The sequence below is a fragment of the Pleurodeles waltl genome, chromosome 7, assembly GCF_031143425.1.
Source record: "Pleurodeles waltl isolate 20211129_DDA chromosome 7, aPleWal1.hap1.20221129, whole genome shotgun sequence".
Lineage (NCBI taxonomy): Eukaryota > Metazoa > Chordata > Amphibia > Caudata > Salamandridae > Pleurodeles > Pleurodeles waltl.
Window position 1 is genome coordinate 43,963,609 of NC_090446.1, and position 20,615 is coordinate 43,984,223.

At 43.1% G+C, this 20,615-nt stretch overlaps 1 protein-coding gene across 1 annotated transcript in view; it reads right to left on the reverse strand.

Annotated features, from left to right (window-relative positions):
* LOC138303592 (DBH-like monooxygenase protein 2) overlaps positions 1–20,148 on the reverse strand; it is a 113,310-nt gene extending 93,162 nt beyond the window's left edge. The window contains exon 1 of the mRNA XM_069242865.1: positions 19,792–20,148. Within this exon, the coding sequence (XP_069098966.1) occupies positions 19,792–20,061 (270 nt within the window). The 5' untranslated portion in view covers positions 20,062–20,148. The remainder of the gene's footprint in view (positions 1–19,791) is intronic.
* Between the last annotated feature and the right edge of the window lie 467 nt (positions 20,149–20,615).

The following is a 20,615-nucleotide window of genomic DNA, read 5'->3' on the forward strand; positions in this document are numbered from 1 at the left end:
GTCAATGGGAAAATGTGTTCGTACATCTGGCCCTAAGAGAGGTGGCAACTTCCCACATGTGAATCTATACAGTTTGGGGAAAGAGCTGAAGGTGTACAGGTTTGTTCTAACCAGTAGCGTCCTGCAGCCCTTCCCTCCTATTGCAGAACTATCTTGCTGTACATTCCCAGAGAAACTGCTCCTATAATTATCCTGCCCACGAAGGGAAAACCAGGTAGCCAAGCAGCAACACCTTGCATGCCGAAGTGAGCAATGCACAGTTGAGTGAGGTGTGTCATACACTGATCAGGTGTGGCACAGATAGCTCTGAATGTGTTTTAAAAGATAGTTTAGCTAAGCCTCTGAGTCTATCCTAACCCATCATATGCTAGCATCTCCTTTGACTTGTTCTTGAACAGTATGCAGAAAGTATACCCACGTATACTTTGTGCTTTTATTTTATTGGGTTCTCTCAAGTATTTAGTCAGGTTACCCTCCAAAACAGTCCTTTAGATGCTGGGATATCCCATATTATCAGCAATGTAGCTGGCCAGATGGTTTGTTTTTGACATACGCAGGACTGAAGGTCACAAATTTGAATCCTGGCAAGCAAGACTAACTCTTTCATCCTTCCACAGTCTTTAAGTTGAGTACCATTAAATTGGCCATTAGTAAAACTAGTAGTTTCAGTGCTTCGAAATGACAAAATTGAAACATGAAGCGCTATGTAAAAAAAAATATATATATTATTAATCAAACCTTCACACTTTGCAGCAAAAAAAAAAAATTACACGAACTGTGTCACTTGTCACTTCTTATCCGGGTATTGGATGAGAATTTTATGTTGATTTTGCGAGTTGAATTGGTTAATTGTGCCTGAATGGAGAGATACATATACTGAATGTCAGAGTTAGATTTCCTCAAAGTAGATTGACTAGTAAAAATTAAGTTTAGCCTCTCCTTTTGGAGTTACTTTCATGTATTTAGGAGTCTGGTGGCCGTTGCGGGGATGGTAGAGCCCATTTGGCACTCACACCAACCTCTAGGCTGAGCGTGCGCCAGAACATTGTTTTTAGGTCGAGCACGTGTGTTGTAATTTATCTGTAGGCTTTTAACCACGCTCATCACTATCACTCGTTCATGGCTTTGCCTCTAAAACATTCTTTGTTATCATTAGTAAATGCTTTATGTTTGTCCCTCCTTGGGGCAGTTGTGTTACCGCCTTGCCCATCGACCCTGTTACATGGTTAGTTGCACGTTTGCCAATACGCTTGACTGTGAGGAAACTTGTTTTTACTTTTGTGTCTCTCCTTCGCGCTCACGCTCATGGCAGCCGTGGCACTTGGAATTGCCTTGCTTATGTCAACTGTTTCACTTTTCATTTTCAATTTATGTGGCAAGAAAAGTCCAGTTAGGAATTTACAATGCTAATAGCTCTAACTCGAGCAAGCACAAGACCCATTGTATTGCAAATGCTTGTTTTTATATGCAGCCCTTTTTCCTTAAAGGAAACCCGCATGCATTTAAGAAAAAATTGCAGCTTAAAATATTGTTCAACAATGGTTTCCTAGACCACTGATAGAAAACTTTCTTTATGGTCACAAACTACTGATACATTTCTAAACCCACTTTGCAATTTAGTAACCTGTTACCGAATTACAAAATTCGTTTAGGCCATTTTACTGTTGCAAACCTTTGCCTTGCCACTTCAAAATATGCTTTGTACATCAGGCTCTATGCTTGTTCTTACTGATCTCAGATACAGGCCATTTGATATGTTTAAAAGCACTGCCCTCGGTCATGTTACAAGTTTCATGGGGTGGGGGATGTCTTTGTCTGTAACAATCACTACAATTGGTGGTGTTCAGCTCAGTATTTTAGGATGATGACTACTTCGTTAAGTAGTATATCATTTCTTGTTGAGGCTCTCTTTCTTTTCCAGATCCTACAATGACAATTGTTACAGATGTTGTTTAGTGCCTTAGGTGTTTAACCACAGAAACTAAAGTTAGAGGTGTAAGGTTTTTTTGTTCCCTTTTGTTTCTCCTTTTTTGACCAAGTTCTTATCTGACGCCTCTGAAACTACTCTCCTTAAAATCCCAAAGTATACATAGCTAGCACCATCTGCTCATATACACAGCTAACTATATCTGCATAAATGATTTCACAGTTTATTAATTTTCTGTCTCTTATCAATATCTGAATCTCCATTGTACCAGATCCACCGAGTTTGTTGTTTTTGAGAAATGAGGGCACCTTGGAATTAGAAGATAACAGCATGTAAGATTAGCACAGCTTTTCATGGTTTAGTGTGTGACATTTCATGAGACAAAATAGCAAATGCCCTTGATAAAATTGGAACATTCAAGTTGGCAAGCCAAGATGGTTTTGTCAGCACATTTTTTAAGGCAGAGAAACAATTACTCGTTCTATCAGGTCTTCAAGGAGGAGTAGGTAGGTACCTTGAAGTTCATATATAGCCAAGCGATTATTAACCTCTCGGTAAAGGAGGGGAAAATGCAGCACACATGAAAAGAGGAAAAATCAAGGGGAAATAAAGATATTTCCACTTGTTACGTCACACCAGGGGAGGTGTAGCATTTTGACACATTCGCAAGTGTACCATTAATGGTAAATCTGGGAATGCGCCACAATCCGTTGGGTGGATGCATGGAAATACTCATGCTCCACTCATGGAATGCCTCCCTCAGGCAGAGTGACACAAGGCAATGATTCGCTTTGCCTTATTTTACTCTAGATTTATCAAGCCATGCAGGGCCATGCAAGGTGGCCTTGTCTAGCCTGACAAATCCCGCTTAGGTTTTGTGTCGCTCTTGCACCCTCTTGCCTGGCACAAGGGCAATGCAAAACCTTGATAAAAATGGGCTCACAGTTGTGCAGCATTGCACCTACTGTGGCAGATGAAGAAGCACTTGCCTTGTCATTAGATGATTAAATAGCTTTTTACAGGGTTTAGTGGCATACATGTGCCACCTTATTGACCCATATTGGTCTGGGTTAGCTATTCAGAACCAAGGTATGTTGGCTTTATGAGAATCACACTGCTAAGATCAATTGCAATATGTTTCTATTAGAACCATTCAGATCAAGCAAGGTCCTCAACAGGGATGTCCACTGTTGCCTAATTTGTTTTACTGTTCCTGCGGTTGTTATCAGCAGTGATACAAACTTCTCCTGACATACTTGGAGTTCCAACTTCAAGTGAACCTTTCAAAATATTCCCAAATGCAGCCTTGTCTTTATTAACATAAATTAGGCATCTTAATCTGCAAAGAGGAAATCTAGTCGTCCTGCAGGGGTATTTCGATGGCAACTGCGGAGTACTGAGTGGGATACCTTGAAAGTGGTTGTGTGGGTTCAAAGCCTTTACTGAGTATGTAGCACTCGGCGGAGCTGGAGTGGGATCTCCTACAGGCAGAGGGGGACCTGGCCAGTCTACAGCAACAGTCTGGAAAGCAGGGAACAGTGGTTGGTGAACTGACAGCAGCTCAGTGCACTATGGCGAGTATATGGGATAATGTAGAACGTTATAACAGGAAGGAATACAAACAATGATTACAGGGGGGGCAAAGCTGAGCACCTGCTGCATGCTCCTTAAATGGGAAAGACCCCCTCATTGATCTTATCCTTGTCTAGGGCCAACAGAACGACAGTGGTAGGACAGTTAGGCATAAATATACTATTGCGTGACCATCTAGCAGGGATATACGAGGCACCGTTGATTGATATGAGCCAAGTGGTGGGGAGCTTTTCAGACAGAGTGGGGTTGCCTTGGCCTACAGAAGAGCAAATGGAGAGCCTGAAAAGGGAGCTTTGATATGAGGAGGTTAGTGTAGCCCTATGTGATATGGGCCATGGTAAAAGCCCGGCCCGATGGCTTGCCAGTAGAATATTTCCAAACTTACTCTGCTTTACTGGACCCCAAACTCCGGGAGACGCTCCTGGAAGCTAGACACCAGGGTCCACTGCCAGTGCCTATGCGCGAGGCCCTTATTGTGATGGTCCAAAAGCCAGATAAGGACCCCAGTGACCTGGGGTCTTATCAGCTGATCTGCTTGTTGAACATTGACACAAAAATCCTTTCCAGGGTACTGACCATGAGGCTGTGGCTACATGAGGCTGTGGCTAGTAGTGTTGAGCCTGGTGGAGAATGATCGGTGCATGCTGGAGAGAGGTACCCATATCAATCTTAGACAGTTGTCCCATGTGATGCACTCCACTTGGGGGATGGACACTGATGTGACTCTGGTGGCACTGGACATCAAAAAGGCCTTTGACACCCTGGGCTGGGAGTTACTGTAGTGCATGGGAGTGGGGCCAGAATTCTTGCCCTGGGAGCGCCATCTGTATGCAGGCCCACAGTGTTGGTGCAGACAGGCATGGTGGTGTTCAAGGCCTTTCATGTGGGAAGGGGTACATGGCAGGAATGCCCCCTGTTCCTGCTCCTCTTTTCCCTGGGATTGGAGCCCCTGTCTGCCTGCCTAAAGTAACAACTGGCAGAATGGGGTGTAAGTGTCAGAAACGTGGTGTGAACAATGTTGATGTAGGCTGACAAAACTCTCCTATACCTGTGGGGACTCTGGTATTGCTGGTGGTGCTGGAGGACTTTGGTAGGGCTTCCAGTTTATGAATCAATGGACTCAAGATGGTGCTGTTCCTGTTAGCGGGCCTAGTGGGGTTTTCAAGGGAGGAGCTTCCTGAGGATGATCTACCCTGGGGGTAGGATCAATTTGGTATTTGGGCATACAGATTGCTTTAGGCTCGGACCCCAATGTGACCTGAATTTGGGGAAGGTGATCAATGGTCCACGAACTTCGCTTCAGTTTTGGAATACACTCCTGGTCTCGTTGATGGCCACGGTAGACTTGAACAAGATGGTGCTTTTGCCTTACTGCCTTATATGATGCAGAATTTGTTCTGCAACTTAGCGGGGACAATGTTCACAGAACTCAATAGTTTGTTGGTGTTCTTGGTGTGGGCTGGCTAGAGGGACTGGATTAAACTGAACATTTTGAAATTTGACCCCGATGAGGGCAGACTAGGTCTCTCTGATTTGCAGATCTATTCTCTGGTGGGGCTCCTGCAATATACGGCCTTGTGATATGCTGATGGCTCCAATTGGGAAAACCGCCTATTGCGTGGCTTGGTGGATGGCAGCAGTCTCTCCAAGCTGAGTGGCACTGGAGTACCGGCGGACCGCCTCCACACTGTGAAACAGGTGGCTGTCGCCTGGGCGCAGTCAGTGAGATGGGCTTTGTGTAGAGCACCATATGCTAGACTTCTCCCGCCTTGGTGGTTGTGGCCTTTTCAGCAAATACAGTCCTTTATGGCTATGTTTCAGTGGCTGGGGGGCGGCAGTTGAGCGGGGGATGACCGTATGTAGATGACACCTTTTTTACAATGGTGGAAGCGACAACCTCGTTCTGTGTAGCTTGGGCCAGTTTCTCCCATATGCCAAGCTCTCCCACACCACCCAGGGGATCCGGTTGGCCTTCCCTGAGGAGATGGAGGAGTCATGCACGCTTGGTGTCATGCTGGAGCAGGCACGCATGGGGCCTCATTTCCAAGTTGTATGTCACACTGGAGGCTGATAGATACATAGATATGGGACCATCCCAGGCTGGCTGGTCTGGGGATCTGTAAGACCCTCTTACAGATGCTAAATGGAAGCATGCCCATGCCCAGATGAAGGACACTGGCAGTAATGCACATTATAAGCTTCCGCATTTTTATTATCTGCACCAGGCGTATCGTACGCCACAGCAGTTGCATAAGATTTTTTCTTGTTGTGCTGATGCATCATCTAGATGTACTGTATCCCTTGCACAATTTCTTCATATGATGTGGAGTTCTCCACAGGTGGATACTTACTGGGATGGAGTGTTGCGTACACTCAGAGAGGTCATAGGCATCAAACTCGATAGGAAGGTGCATCATTTCCATTTTAGACTTTTGCCCATTCCCCAAAAAATAGAGAAGAAAATGGTTAATCGATTTGCACTGCTGGGGCTAGTGTTGGCCAGGAGCCACCTAGCGATACACTGGATAGCCTCCACGCCCCCACTGTGGCACAAATGGTTGTTGGATCTGAGTGAGTAGTCAGTCGCTGAGGAATGTTGGTTAGGAGAGTGTGGACATACGAGAATGTGGAGCAGGACTTGGAATTCCGAGGAGAGATGATGGAACGCTGGAGTGAGGTGACTGAGATGAATTATGTTTCCCAGACATCCCCCCTGCTTAGTCACTGGTGCCTCCATAGACATGGGTACAGGTGTCCAGTGAGTCCGATGCTTGCTCTGGTAGGGAGAAGACTGGTAGTCTTGGAGTGTAGTGGACCTGGAAATCTGGGTGGGACCTACAGTGATTTGAACAGTGTGATAATTGTTGTTGGTATAGGGGTGATGAACTCCGCCAGGTGGGGGCTCTGTGAGACATCTTGTCAGCACCGTGGCTCTGAATCAGCCTTTGTATCTATTATTGTTGCAATGTTTATTTGTGTTGGTGTTTTGTATTTTCTCTGGAAAATTTTAATACCAACAAGTTTAAAAAAAAACAGAAACTAGTAATCATGATACCTGCATTCATACCCTGGATGCACTCCCTTTACCAATTTACAAATTCTAGATTTATAGAATGAATTGCAGCAAATGTGAGGGGCTCTGGTTGTCCTCAGATACTAGGAGAGTGCCTAGGTGACTTTGACGTGAAATGGGTAGAAAGAGGTCTTAAATACTTAATAGTCTTAGTGAATGAGTCCCTAGATCTATTAATGGGGATGAGTGTTTGAAAGGTTTCAGCACTCCTTCAATCATCTTTTTTTATTACAATATACATATACTTATGGCAGGGTGTATTTATCCTATATATAATTACACCATTCGATTCCTATCCTACAGAATGTGCAAAAAGATTATACTGGCAAATTTTTACTACCAGAAAGAATATTCTCTGCAAGACTGGCACTCATGGTTGCAGGAGAGAACTACATTTCTCTGAGAGGCAAAACTTAAATTGTTTTTTTTTAATATTGCAAAACTGGTACTTGACGCCTATGAAAATGTTTTGTGCCAAATTATTGTTACATGCGAACTATGAAAGGTAGAAAAATCATTCCTGCAACATATATCATGCAATATAGAATTGTACAGCTGTTAGACATATTTGGTAGAGGCTATGTTCCACTGGAAATAATCAAGATAAAAAAAGAAAATGAGGGCATACTTAGGAGCCCCCGGTGCTGCTGGTGCGTCACTTTTTATGATGGTCCGTTAAGCTCAGAGAGCAGACCCATAAGTACAAGGCCATGCAAAGCCACTTTGCGTGGCTTTTCATGGTCTCGTAAATATGGTGTAAGGTAACACAGCTCAAATCACTGCGCTGCCTTACACTGCATCAGTGGGGCGTTCCATGGTCATTGAGGTGGGTTTTCCATGGGTTTTTGTGCATTTCCAGAATTACAAGGATGTGTAAACCTGTGAATGCTTCAAAACTGTACACCTCCCAAGGGGAGGTGTAATGAGATGAAATATCTTTATTTCTCCTGCTTCTTTTTCTTTCTGTGTGTGCTTTATTCTGCAGCACACATAGAAAGAGGGAAAAGCCTTCATGCATTATTTTTGTGCATGGAGATGCACCTTCCTGCACAAAAACAATCCTGCTAATAACACAGACACCCTTGCACCATTTTGCAGAAAATTGTGTGCTGGTGCTGGCTGAAAGGACAGGAATGCACCATATCTCATAGATACGATGCTTTCCTGCCCTTTTGAATTGGCGTAGGGCAGCATAGCAAATAGACTTGTGGAGCTGCCATACACCAATTCTTTGTAAAGATGCCCCTGTGTCTTTTTTGTAAGGTCTTTTAATTCTGGTTTGTTTATCCTTTGCTTTCTTCAAATGTGCTAGGATACCTTCCAAGGTCACTGGGCCTCATTTACGAGGTTTTGGTGCAGGGCAACACCGCAAGGAGTCTTGCTGCACTACCCTGCATCAAAAGAAAAGGGCAGGATTGCCCAGTATCCATGGGATACAGCACATTCCTATCCATTTTCCCTGCACTGGCATCACAATGGGCTGCCATGCACCAATGAGGTCACCCTTGCACCTTGATGCAAGGGTGTCTGCATTGTTCGGATGATTGCTTTTGAGCAAGAAGGGACACCCTCTTGCACAAAAACAATCAAGAAATATGTTTTCCTCTTTCTGTGCTTGCTGCAGAATGAAGCACACATAGAAAAATTTAAAAAACAAGGAGAAATAAAGATATTTCTATTTTTTGCACCTCTCGTACGCCTCCCCTGCGGAGGCATGAACGTCGGTTCACCTAAAGGCGAGGGGTAGCAAAAGTGACCACATTTGACCTATACATTCACTCACCCACAGATGCTTACACACTAGCACACACACACTCTTTATCACATAAATATACTCTCACCTGCATGCATGCACACAACATATATTTAAAAGCATTTTTATTTTTTACCTCAGCTGTCAGGGAGGGTTGTATTCTACTAATTGTACTCAATTTTTTATAAAACTAATAGTGAATAATATAGTGGTATTCACTATTAGGGTAACTTTTAAAAAATAACAAAAAACAAGTAGGCTGGAGCCCCAACCGATGTCCATAAGGATAAAGTGCCCCTGTGTTCCTGGCACTGATTTTGCCAGCTCTGAGTCCAGGGGTTGCATATACAGTACCAGGGGTCGCAAGGGCCAATCATGGGGTTGCAGCTGTGACCCCTAGCAAGCCATAAACGACATCCATGTGGGGAGGCGTATAAGTTTGAGGTATTCCCAAGTTTACGAAATCTGTTGAATGCCATGGGTTTTATGTGGGAACACCTACAGTAACGCTCATGGCACGCCTCGGTATAGAGTAAAGGCAATGCAGCGACTTGGTCTGTGTTGCCTCAATCCATATACACAAGGTCATGAAAAGCCATGCAGGGTGGCTTTATGGGGCCTTGTAAATAAGGTCCTGCAGTGTGCGCCGCCTGACCGTCCTGGCTTCCTCATGATTCTCACGGGGAACACTTCAGTTGTGCTCTCAAACTTTCTCTGCTGAGTCAGTTTACATTCCTGCCCCCCTTAAGTCACCATATGTGGTAGGTAACAGAGGGTGGCGCTGTCTCCTATCCTCCTAGATAAGAAAGGGGTAAAGAAAATGCGTTACCCTCTGAAAAAAGATAACCTGTGAAATTGTACTTATAACTGCGGCGTTTGTCTACAAAATTAGCTTTTATAAAGAACAAAGTTTAAAACTGTTTTGTGGAAATTTCAGTTTCATACTCAGTTAAAACATGAGTCTCAGTGCTGAAGACAAGGGGAAACAGCACAATTATGGTGATCACCAGTGGCCATGCAGAGCCGGAGGCCGCCTCATCCCTCCGCAGTGATCCCACAGTGCACCGCGAGGCTGAGGGGTACCCGTGTGCTTGGTGTCTGTAGACCCGAGGCACATCCCACCGACGCTCAGTTTCCACCCGCGCTCTCACCCTGGCTGTGGTGTGTGGAGTCTCGTCTCTCTCAGCCAGCTAGAAGCTGTCATTCCGTGCCGCGCCTCACAAGTTTTCACATCAGTAACATTTGAGGAATGTGGCGTGACTTGTGGGAGGCGGAACAAACCACGTTGGGTAAATAAGACGGAAACTCGTTCGTTGTGTAAGGCAAATGCAGTTCATTGTTAGTAATAATGCCTCTGGGCAAACCACCCGTACATTAAACCTTCATCTCAATGGCATGACCTCACCATCACCCCAGTCCACCCGTGTGTACCAGGCCACTGATGCCCCTCAGCAGTGATGCAACAACCTTTTCATCCCATCGGTGGGAAACAAAAGATTCTTCAAAGCGCCCTGATAACTTTCACCTGTACAACATGCAGTGCCTAGCCCTATTCCCGTCATAACGCTCATAAACCGTCAGTTTATACTTTCCAAGTGTCACAGCAGAATTATTCAAACAGTTGATTACAAAACCCTACACCTGCCGCCGACAAACGGGAATTACTTCCCTTGAATGAGCTAAAAACCTCCCGGCGACCACAAGCACGCGGTAAAAAAGACACTTTCCGTGGCATGCATCCCAGACTGAAAATATTACAAGAGCTGAACTGAAAATTATAAGGGCATATTTAAGTAATGTGGCACTGCACCCAATGCAGCTCCACGTTCCCTGCGCCCCTTAGTGCCCTCCTACCGCCACCCTGTGTGCGCTGCATCTAAAATACGGCACACCAGGGCACAAGAGACCAACATTTTGGCTCTGCTCCTCGTGTGCCCCCTTTTAATGCCTGCTCTGAGCAAGCATTAAAAGTGCCAAAAATAATGGTGCAAGGAAATCTCTTAGAGATTTTGCACCCCGCCCCCCATCGGGGGAATGCCCTCTTGCATACATTATGACTGGCGCAGGCATAATGTGGCGCAAGGGTTTACAAAGTGGAGCAATGTATGCATTGCGCCACTTTGAAAATATGGTGTGGGGAAAATGCCACTTTAGCGCCACCTTAGGGTAAAAAAATGATGCTATGGTGGCGCTAAGGTGGTACTAGGGGCTCTTGAATATGCCGCAAAGTATGCCACTGATTAGCGCAAAACACAGACTTTAGGTTGCACGAGTCAAGTGAACTACTGTGGGTGAGAAGGATCGGGTGGATGGGGCCGATGGCCAAAACTAAAAGCAGGAATTGGGTAGTAATCAATTGCAGGTATCCAGAGCTTGCGGAGAAGCTGATCAATTGGGGCATCATGCTTAATTTAGACAGGTTGGATACAGGCGTGAGGGTTGGTCCGATGTTTTTTTTTATTCCTACTTAAGGGAGTTAGGATCTCAAGTGAGAATGAGAGGTGAGCTTGAGTTGGCTCAAATGTGGTAAGGTCCTGATACAATGTTCCTGTCACCACAAGATTCCAGATTCTCACAGACCTTGAGAGCCAGGATTGACTCAATAGCAGCCATAGTCGCAGGCAGAAGTTAACTAATGAGTACAGTATGGAAGGGATTTGTCCGAGGAAGCCTGATTTGATATGGGGGCTACAAGGAGAATTAAATCTTTCTGCAGGGGAGGGAAGTCTGTACAGAAACGTCCTTGCTCAGGCATATCGATCGCAAACTTTTCCTCAGGGTTGGCAGTTTACCAAACTGAAACTGGAATAGATTTTAAAGTTAGAGCTGGATCACAGGTCAATGCCCACATTGTGTCTACTATGGAGCGTATTGCATTATCATCTTGGACTGGAGTGAGGAATGTTCATAAATAAATATGGCTTAATCCTTATGTAGGAGACGTGGACCTTGGATAAGGTACATTAATTGAGGTACTCGAATTATAGCATTGAGGCTTTACCCCCAAAAAGGGGGCACCCATTAGGTGTGTGAATATTTGGTTCAAAATTAATTTGGATTTGGAGATCAAAAGATTGGATGTAAATAGTAAAGATATCGTGGGGCTAGCTGTAAAGGAAAGAAGCGTGTGTGGGGGCATATATACAATATCTATAACCCCACCATACAGTGCAATAGGGAGTCGCCTACTTTGGCGGCTCTGGTCTGCCATCTGTGTAATAAGGGAGATAGGTAGCCATCAATAAAAGCAGGTGATTTCAATACCACCTTTGAACCACTGGAAGGCTTAGCATCAATTTATAGTGATGAGGATGCAGCCAGAGGCATCCCCTCATTTGGGTCTGACCTCCTTTTGTCTTGGCCCCAGGCTGCCATCCAGCTCATGTCCTTAACTTTGAACCAAGAGATACGTGCATGCAATGGGAGATTCTCTTCAGATGTGAAGTGATGCCTTACCTTTAATCATGGGCCAGTATTAAGTAAGATTGACCATGTTTTTTTGGATTTGGATCTTTGACATTTTGCAGTGGATTTTGAAATTATAAATTGGTTGGTTAGTGACCATAATGGGCTACAACTTGTACTGAGGTGGATTATTTACAGGTAGTTTAATAGCCCAGGGACATAGTTCAGAAGCAATCTTATTGTTAAGTAACAACAGGAGAACGGTCAATTGGGCGAAGCTGTGCTTAGATAGGGAGTTCCTGACTGTCATTTATTAAACATTTATTAGGTATTTGAGTTTGAAATCCAATGGTAAAACTAACGGTAAATGAGTAGCATGCAGTTTTACTTTCTGCCCTAAAAGATTTGTGTACAAAGAATCGTGCTGGGAAGGTTCCATTATTGCATTTGGCTAAATGGCACAACAAGAGATGCTGGAAGCCAAGAGTGAGCTTATTAGGGCCGTAAGGAATGGGGACTGTCAGAGGGTTAGGGCTGCCAGGGAACAATACAAATAGTGAACCGCTAGGAAGAAGCAGAAATGGATTGATGGAAACTGGATGTAGTTGGTCAGGGCTGCCCATTCTCGGGACTCTATGAGCTTTTGGCATTTATTGGCTCATGGTTGCTTAAGATCTAATAGCCCTTTGGAACTTGTTGTGCAAACCTGTCAATGGGTAGATCATTTTTCTAAAATCTACGCCCCTCCCCAATGATTTTAAGGAGGATGGAATAGCAGTATAAGAGTCCTATGGGAAGGGGGCAGGACTTGATTTTTTACGTTTTTCATTAGAGGAAACTCTACAAGCTACCCAGGCCATGTCTCCAGGTAAACTGCCCAGTCTGAATGGGATTCCTGGGGATTTGTTTCAATCATACCCATTAGTCTGGGGCCCCTATATTAACCGACTCACAAATGATATAGCGCCAAGTGGGGCTCTTCCAGATTCCTGGACCACAGCAGAAATGATACCTGTTTATAAAAAGGGGGCTGGGAATATACCAAATAACTATAGTCTGGTTAGCCTAATTGATCACCTTCAGAAGATCCTTTGTCAGCACGTATTGAGTAGATAAATCACTGGATAGATGAGGCCTCCATGCTTTCTCTTTTGCAGGTGGGGTTTAGGTCAATGGTGAGCACTATTGGCAGCATTTTCCGGTTTGAACAATTTTTTTCGAAATATTTGAGGCAAGTTGGGTATCACCTATATTTGGCTTTGTGGACCAAAGGGCCACTTTTGATCTGGTTCCTAGGTAGCTTCTGTGGTCCACGTTGGCCAATATGGGTATGGCAGGGAATTTATTGGACATTTTAATAAGACTCAACGATAACTTCACAGCCCAGGTGAGATGGGGGATGAATGGCGATCTTACAGAACCCATCCCGGTACACTGCGGAATCCAACAGGGATGAGTCCTGGCTCCATCTCTTTTCTCCCTGTATATAAAAAAAATTGTTGATTTTCTGTGCAAGTGTTTTCATGATTCTTCGAAATTGGCAGGCATATCAATCCCTACATTGTTATTTACTAATGATACTCTCTTGATCCTTTGGATGCTTACAGGCTTTCAGAACATTTTAAATAGATTTACTGATTTCTGTAAAGCCCCTGGCTTAGAGGTGAATACCACAAAGACAAAAACCAAGTTCTTTAATCAGCATAGATCATGCAAAGGGAGATTCAGTTTGAAAGTGGAAATGCTGCAGATTATCAAATTCATTTGATTATCTAGGGGTAAGGCTAGACAAAGCCAGATCTTGGAAGACTTATATGGAGAAAAGTGGAATAGAGCTGGCATGTGCTGGTTCTGTCATTATTAAGCGGGTTCAGGGGACTATCCCGAAGTGCATTTCTCCTGTTGTAGAGATTTATAGGGCAATGGCACAGACTGCTGCCAGATATGGGGCAGAGGTATGGGATACTCAAACGCCAGGGCCCTAATAGTTAGAGAAAATAACTTTATAAGGTCACTATTCTCCCTCCCCAAGTGTAATCCGATCGATCCATTATGTTTTGATTTAGAGCTAAAACAGGTGGGGGATTTGGCAGCCCTAAGACCCCCTTTTGTACTGGGTCAGGCTATGGTCAATGGAGGACCTCCACCACTGTAGGCTGGCTGTGGAGGAAGACTTGAGTTTGAGTAAGGCCCATACATTTCCTTGTTTCAAATTTGTTAAGTGTTATATTGTTAACCTGGACTTAGGGGAGTATTGGACATGCGCCCAAGCAATACACTCAGGTGCCAGAGGCCAGATTATCACAGCCTTCTGGCAGAAGAGTGTCCTTGAGTGTCATCGTAAGGCTCAGACAGGGAATGTTTTTAGATTATAAGCCACTGCCGGGGTAACAGTTCTACATAGATGCTATTTATCCACCAGTAGCTCATATGCTTTTTGTCAAATCCAGGCTGGGGAATCTTTCAGTTAATGAGTTTGTGTGCAAATTGAAGACTGTGACACAGATAGCACCTTTGTGTCAGTATTGTGGGTATGCCAGTGAGAACATAGAGAACATAGAGAACATCATGTCCTTTTGCCCAAGATAAAAAAAGCTGTGCCGATTTTGGATTAACACCCGATGCACCAATATTGGTGTAGGACGATATTAAGAGGTTTATAGGATCCTGCGGTCAGACCTGAGCGAGCCTATTGTTTGTGTGGTCAGCCGATACCTACATGCTGTTTGGCTGATTCGGAAAAAGGATGGACTCAAACTCTAAACCGAGATTGTACTGTATTGTCAGCTGTTTTATCTATTTATTTTTGTAATGTTGAGGGTGTTTTTATTTTCTCTTTTATAAATGTGATGGTCTTTTATCAATATTACTATTATAGGTCTTATTGATTTTAATAAGTTTAAGCATATGATTTCTGAATGATCAACAGGGACTACACATCTAAGACCAATGTAGAGGCCAGGGATTTTAGGAATTGAGGTCCTCGTTTACAAGAATCTGTCACAATGGCCTGATACATTAGATTTCTTGCACTTCCCTACGTTCCCCCTAATGAACCCCTGGATGCGCAGTATTTACTGTACAGAGCTCCATGGCTCAATTTTTCACAGATGCGTTAAGAATTCTGGTGCATCTGTTTGTGTTAAATTCATGCATTGCTTGACTAGCATCAAAAGAATTATGCCACTCCAGCAATGCGAGGAGGCTCTCATAAAGAAAAGCTGTCCACCAATTTTATGCCTGCTCTGAGCACGCAGTAAATTTCTGATGCAGTGAAGTCGCATAATGACTCAGTGAAATGTAAATTTCACTGCATCCGTTTTATGTGGCTTTCCCCATGGGAACGCCTCCCCTCATGCATTATACCTGGAGCGGGTATAGCGTGACACAGGGCTTTACAAACTGACGCATTTGGCCCAAAGCTTTAGTTTGTATATCTGCAGCAGTGTAGAGCACTGCTAGCGCCGCCACTGCGTAAAAAAAAGAATGATGCAACGGTGGTGCAAAGGCCTTTTGAATGAGGCCCTGAGTCTGTTCTGAGTTTGGGGAATAGATGCTGCCCAGCACCATCTGCTTGCCATTCAGCTCCCTCTGATTGAACACATATCTACATTCCTTGTCAATTTTGACCCCAGTGGGATAAAATGATGCCCCAGGTCCCACCCAATTCAGCGCTCCCCTTGCAAAAGAAGAGGAATTTGTGAAAAATGCTTGCCCTTCCATCATCTTTTAAATGTGGATGCTTCCCCAGCTACTAAGTGGGTTTATTGCAAGAAAGACACGTCAGCACCCCTGCATTTAAACAAATGTCATTATTTTATAGGGTTTGTTGGCTGAACTCATGCCAAGCACATTCCAGTTAGGAAGGTGAATGTTGTGACTCCCCCCTACTATCCTTGCAAACCCCACAATGAGAGACTTGGTCCCCTCCTTGCCGGTTAGAAATACAAACATAAAATAACAGTAATAAACCTTCATTACTGTTACTTTATGATCATGTGTTTTATAGGGCAGTTCAGGACTATTATTATGATTCAAACAATGTTTTATTTTTTAATCAATATTTTGTTAGGTCACTAGCCGCACATTCCCCAGTATATCAGTAAGACATTACAAATGTGACATATTAAACAAAAAATAGTATACACCTTAAAACTAACACTAGTTCCCCAATCCACAGTAGAGCCCAAGATCCTGAAAAATTTATTACAGCTATTTTATGTTTGTGTGTTTTGTGAGGGTCAGTTCAGGAGTAGTGTCTAATGAAAATATGATTTATTTAATATGTTCTTATATAGTTTAATAATTTTAACTCGTTTATGGATTTAAGGTATTTGAATTGTCTGTTTAACAAATTAATATTTTTAATGCACATTTATTTTATTTAAATACTTTGAAACACCCTTACTCCAATATATACACTTTCTTCAACTGGAGTTATATAACTTAATCTCATACAATTATCATACACATGAAGCACCTTTAAGAAAAATCTATAACATTTGCAACATATCAAAGAAAAAACACCACAAAACACATGATTTTAAATAATTTAAAACTTAATATTAGGAAATATTTGGAATGCATCAAAGAGTTATATTTAAATGCATTACTATATTTTCAAAATTCTAAAAAAATAAAACGTAAAGTAAACAATTTAAAACAATAAAATCAATAGAACATAAATGTGAGAGAATAAAATGATTATAGAATGTTTAAAAACACATATCTTTTTTTTTATAACTCAAACCCAACAAATACTTGGGAGAGTGAAATATTGTATTGGGCTAGGGGTAGATCAGATTTACTATTCTAAATCCAACCAATTGTGAAAGAGCATAAGTTAGGTGGAGAGGGTCAGACTTAGGGGCATATTTACAAGACCCTAGCGGCACCAGATAATCACTTTTTTTGATGCTCCAGTGGGGCAGAGTCCTGGCCCATATTTACAAGGGCACGGAAAGCCACTTTTTTAATATGGCCCCCATTCACGCATTACTCTTTGTGAAAGGGGCGTTCCATGGGTTTTTATGTGGGTGTTCCCACGCAACACCCATAGAATATGATGCATTCCCAAATTTACAAGGCTAGGAATGCTTTAGATTCCTACGCCACCTCAGTGATGGCATTCTGCAGCACACATAGAAGGAAGAAAGCACCATTAATGATTGTTTATGGGCAGGAAGTTGTCCCTTCCTGCACATAAGAAATCATCCCTGCAATGCAGTGACCCTTGCGCCATGGTGCAAGAATGCCTGCATTGGCTCTAAGCAGCCAATAGCGCGCCTGCGCAGAGAAAAGTACAGGGATGCATGATATTGCTGTAATTACGACACACCACTGCACTTTACTACTGGTGCAGCACAGTGCAGCAAGCTGCCTCATTTTATTGTAAATATCCCCCTTGCTATTCTAACTCCAGTCTAATGAAGATTGTGAAAAATGCATACATGGGGGGCAGGGGGGCAGATTTGCTGTTCTAATTTCATTCAAATAAACATTGCATTAAATGCATAAATTGGGGGAAATTTACTATTCTATTTCCTTTTTAACAATGATTTTGGATTTATATATTCTAATTTCGATCTAACAAACATTGTGAAAAGTGAAAACAATGAGGCCCCCATTCAGCATAAGACACATTTGAGACACTATAAGGATAGGCATGTGTTGCTGCAGTGTCTCGGTTCACCAGATATGTGTTATGCTTTGTTGAATTTTATGACTGCCTTTTAATTTTAGGATATGCATGCACTTTGATTTGCTATTTGTTTCCTGTTGATGAAGTCCTTGGCCGTGTTGAAATGTGTAGTTTGTGCACTTTTATGTTGATATTATGGCTTCGGCTAAATTAAATTATTTTGATGATGAATAAAACAATGAGGTATGAAAGGAATTCAGATTGTCTATTCTAATGGCAAACTACCATTCTCACAGCTAAACTTCAACAGGTGTTTGCCTAGCTATCCAAAATTCATAACAAATTACTTACATAGAGCACGTGGAAGCACTGACTGCCAATAGCACATTCTATCATGTACAACAAGAAAACACACATAATTATCTGGCCATGTTACAGTCCACTAGACGTTTTTGTGACCTGATCGACAATGAGTACATCACCAAATTTTGCATCAGGATTTGAAGAATTATTACAAAATTATTCACCTTAAATTGAGCACACAAATAAGATAACAATCCCTAATATATATGGCAGTGTAACAAAAAATTGTATTCTCTTGTGAAAACACTTGAGCTTCGAGGAGGTGTCATTTTCTGCCAAGTGGCTCTATCTATGAATTTTAAAAATAGAGATTTCTATTAAAACAGGTGTGTTGGCGCATGGGAATGCCCATGCTCAAACATTGGCATACCCCCTAGACACAAAGTAGCACAATATTGCCCATAACACTATTTTGCGCTACTTTATGCAACATTCTAAAAGAAATTGGATTGAATTAGAAAGAAAATTCACCATAAACCTTACTCTGGATTTGAATCGCGTTTGTGAATGAAACCCACTTCAACGTGTTAGTAGGCCTTTCTTTATAAACCATTTTAAAAGTTTAATGGAGATTTAAAAAGAAAATTCGAATTCATTAGAACATTTTTTCTGTATAAATAGACCTCGATGGTGAACGAATACATATGCATTGCAAACCTTTCCCCCAGATATACTGTAGTTTCATCTATAAAAGCACTGTTAAATTATGTGAAATCATTTGTCATATGTTTGACTTGGGACATAACTATTTGCTTCCCTAAGAAACCACTTATTTTTTCACAGTGTTCTAAATTGGATGGATAGAAAATGTTTTCACTCCACCTGTTTACAACTATGCTTAACTGGTCAGCTAGAATTTGGGCCCATATTTATACTTTTTGACGCTAAACTGAGCTAACGCAGTTTAGCGTCAAAAGATTTTGCGCCGTCTAACGCCATTCTGAAGCGCCATGCGGGCGCCGTATTTATGGAATGGCGTTAGCCGGCGCAAGCGGACCGGCGCTGCCTGGTGTGTGTGGAAAAAAACCACGTAGACCAGGCAGCGCCGGCGTAGGGGGAAAATGGCGTATGGGCGTCTTAAAATGGGGCAAGTCAGGTTACGTCAAAAAAATCGTCGTAACCCGACTTGCGCCATTTTTTTTCGACGCCCATCCCCCATCAACATGACTCCTATCATTGTAAAGATAGGAGTCATGCCCCCTTGCCCAATGGCCATGCCCAGGGGACTTCTGTCCCCTGGGCATGGCCATTGGGCATAGTGGCATGTAGGGGGGCACAAATCAGGCCCCCCTATGCCACAAAAAAAAAAAAAAAAAATACTTACCTGAACTTACCTTAATGTCCATGGGATGGGTCCCTCCGTCCTTGGGTGTCCTCCTGGGGTGGGCAAGGGTGGCAGGGGGGGTCCCTGGGGGCAAGGGAGGGCACTCTGGGCTCATTTTGAGCCCACTTGTCCCTTAACGCCATGCCTGACCCAGGCGTTAAAAAGCGGCGCAAAAGCGCCGTTTTTGGTCACGCCCACTCCCGGGCGTCATTTTTGCCCGGGAGTATAAATACCACGTAAAGGCCTGGGAGTCATTTTTTAAGACGGGAACGCCTCCCTTGCATATCATTAACGCAAGGAAGGGGTTCACGCTAAAAAATGACGCACTCTCCGGGCACTTTGGCGCCCGAAGCGTCTAACGCCATAGTATAAATATGGCGTTAGTTGGCGTTAGTTTAGCGTCGAATTTGCGTCGAAAAAAACGACGCTAATTCGGCGCAAACGGAGTATAAATATGGCCCTTGGACCGGTGTCAGCTTTAGCACCATTTTTCACCACCATGGCCTCATAGCAGCTTTATCCTTCCCCTCGCTGCCTGTCCTCTTCTGCGTTCTCCTACACTTAGGGCACTATCTGTAAAGGGTTGTCATCTGCAAAGGAGTGTACAGTTCATGGACGGATACTCCACTGCAGATTAATATCAAACATTTGGTGCCACTAAACCACACTTTAAATAACCCAGATGCCCACAGGGAATCTTTAGTGCACTTACTGCAAAATAAGTGGATTGATTTGAGGATGGTGACGCTCCACCAATCACAATGTCTGCCCCCGTCATGCCCCCGCTGGGACTCAGTCCGAATCCAATCCATCCAGTGGTCCTCACTTGAAGTGCAAATGTGATCTCCTCAGTGGTCTTGTTGAAGTTCCACAGCAGGACAACTATACCTTCAGTGTCCAGGGTCTTATTAAACCTCAGGTCAGCCAGCTGGCCCAGAACAAGGGGCATAAAGGAGAGAAATAATAATCCTTGGCGGCTCATGGTCTCCAGTGGCCCCTTCAGTATAAAGAAACACGCACAAATCCTCTCTTTGTAACTGTGCTGCTCTGAGGACTGCAGAATGTGAACTTGGTATTTATCCCCCACTCAAGGAAGACAAACAAAAAAATAACTGCCACAGTGTTGTGTACTTGAAAAACTAGAAATAGTAATCACCACGGGCAGACACATCACTGGAATTTAGGAGCTTTTTTGCTTTATTCAGTGAACATATCTTTGGCTTTTGTAGTTTCTGAATACTTGTCCTTCATTACCTGTTCAACAGGTTATTTGACAATGTAGTAAAGGAGTGACACTGGGTCATAGTGTTGTGTATGTTTTTTCAGCAGCATCAACTATGTAACTTTCTCAGCTGTAATTTGCCTAGTCATGAAGGTGTATATTCACATATATATTGATTCACATACATATGTACACTTTTTACTGTTGACAGTTTTTGAGTGGACTTATACCTATCTAGAGATTTATAAATCTCCACCCCCTCTAATGTAGGCTGGTCCTTTCTACAACAGAACCTCCTTGTAACTTTACTTCTG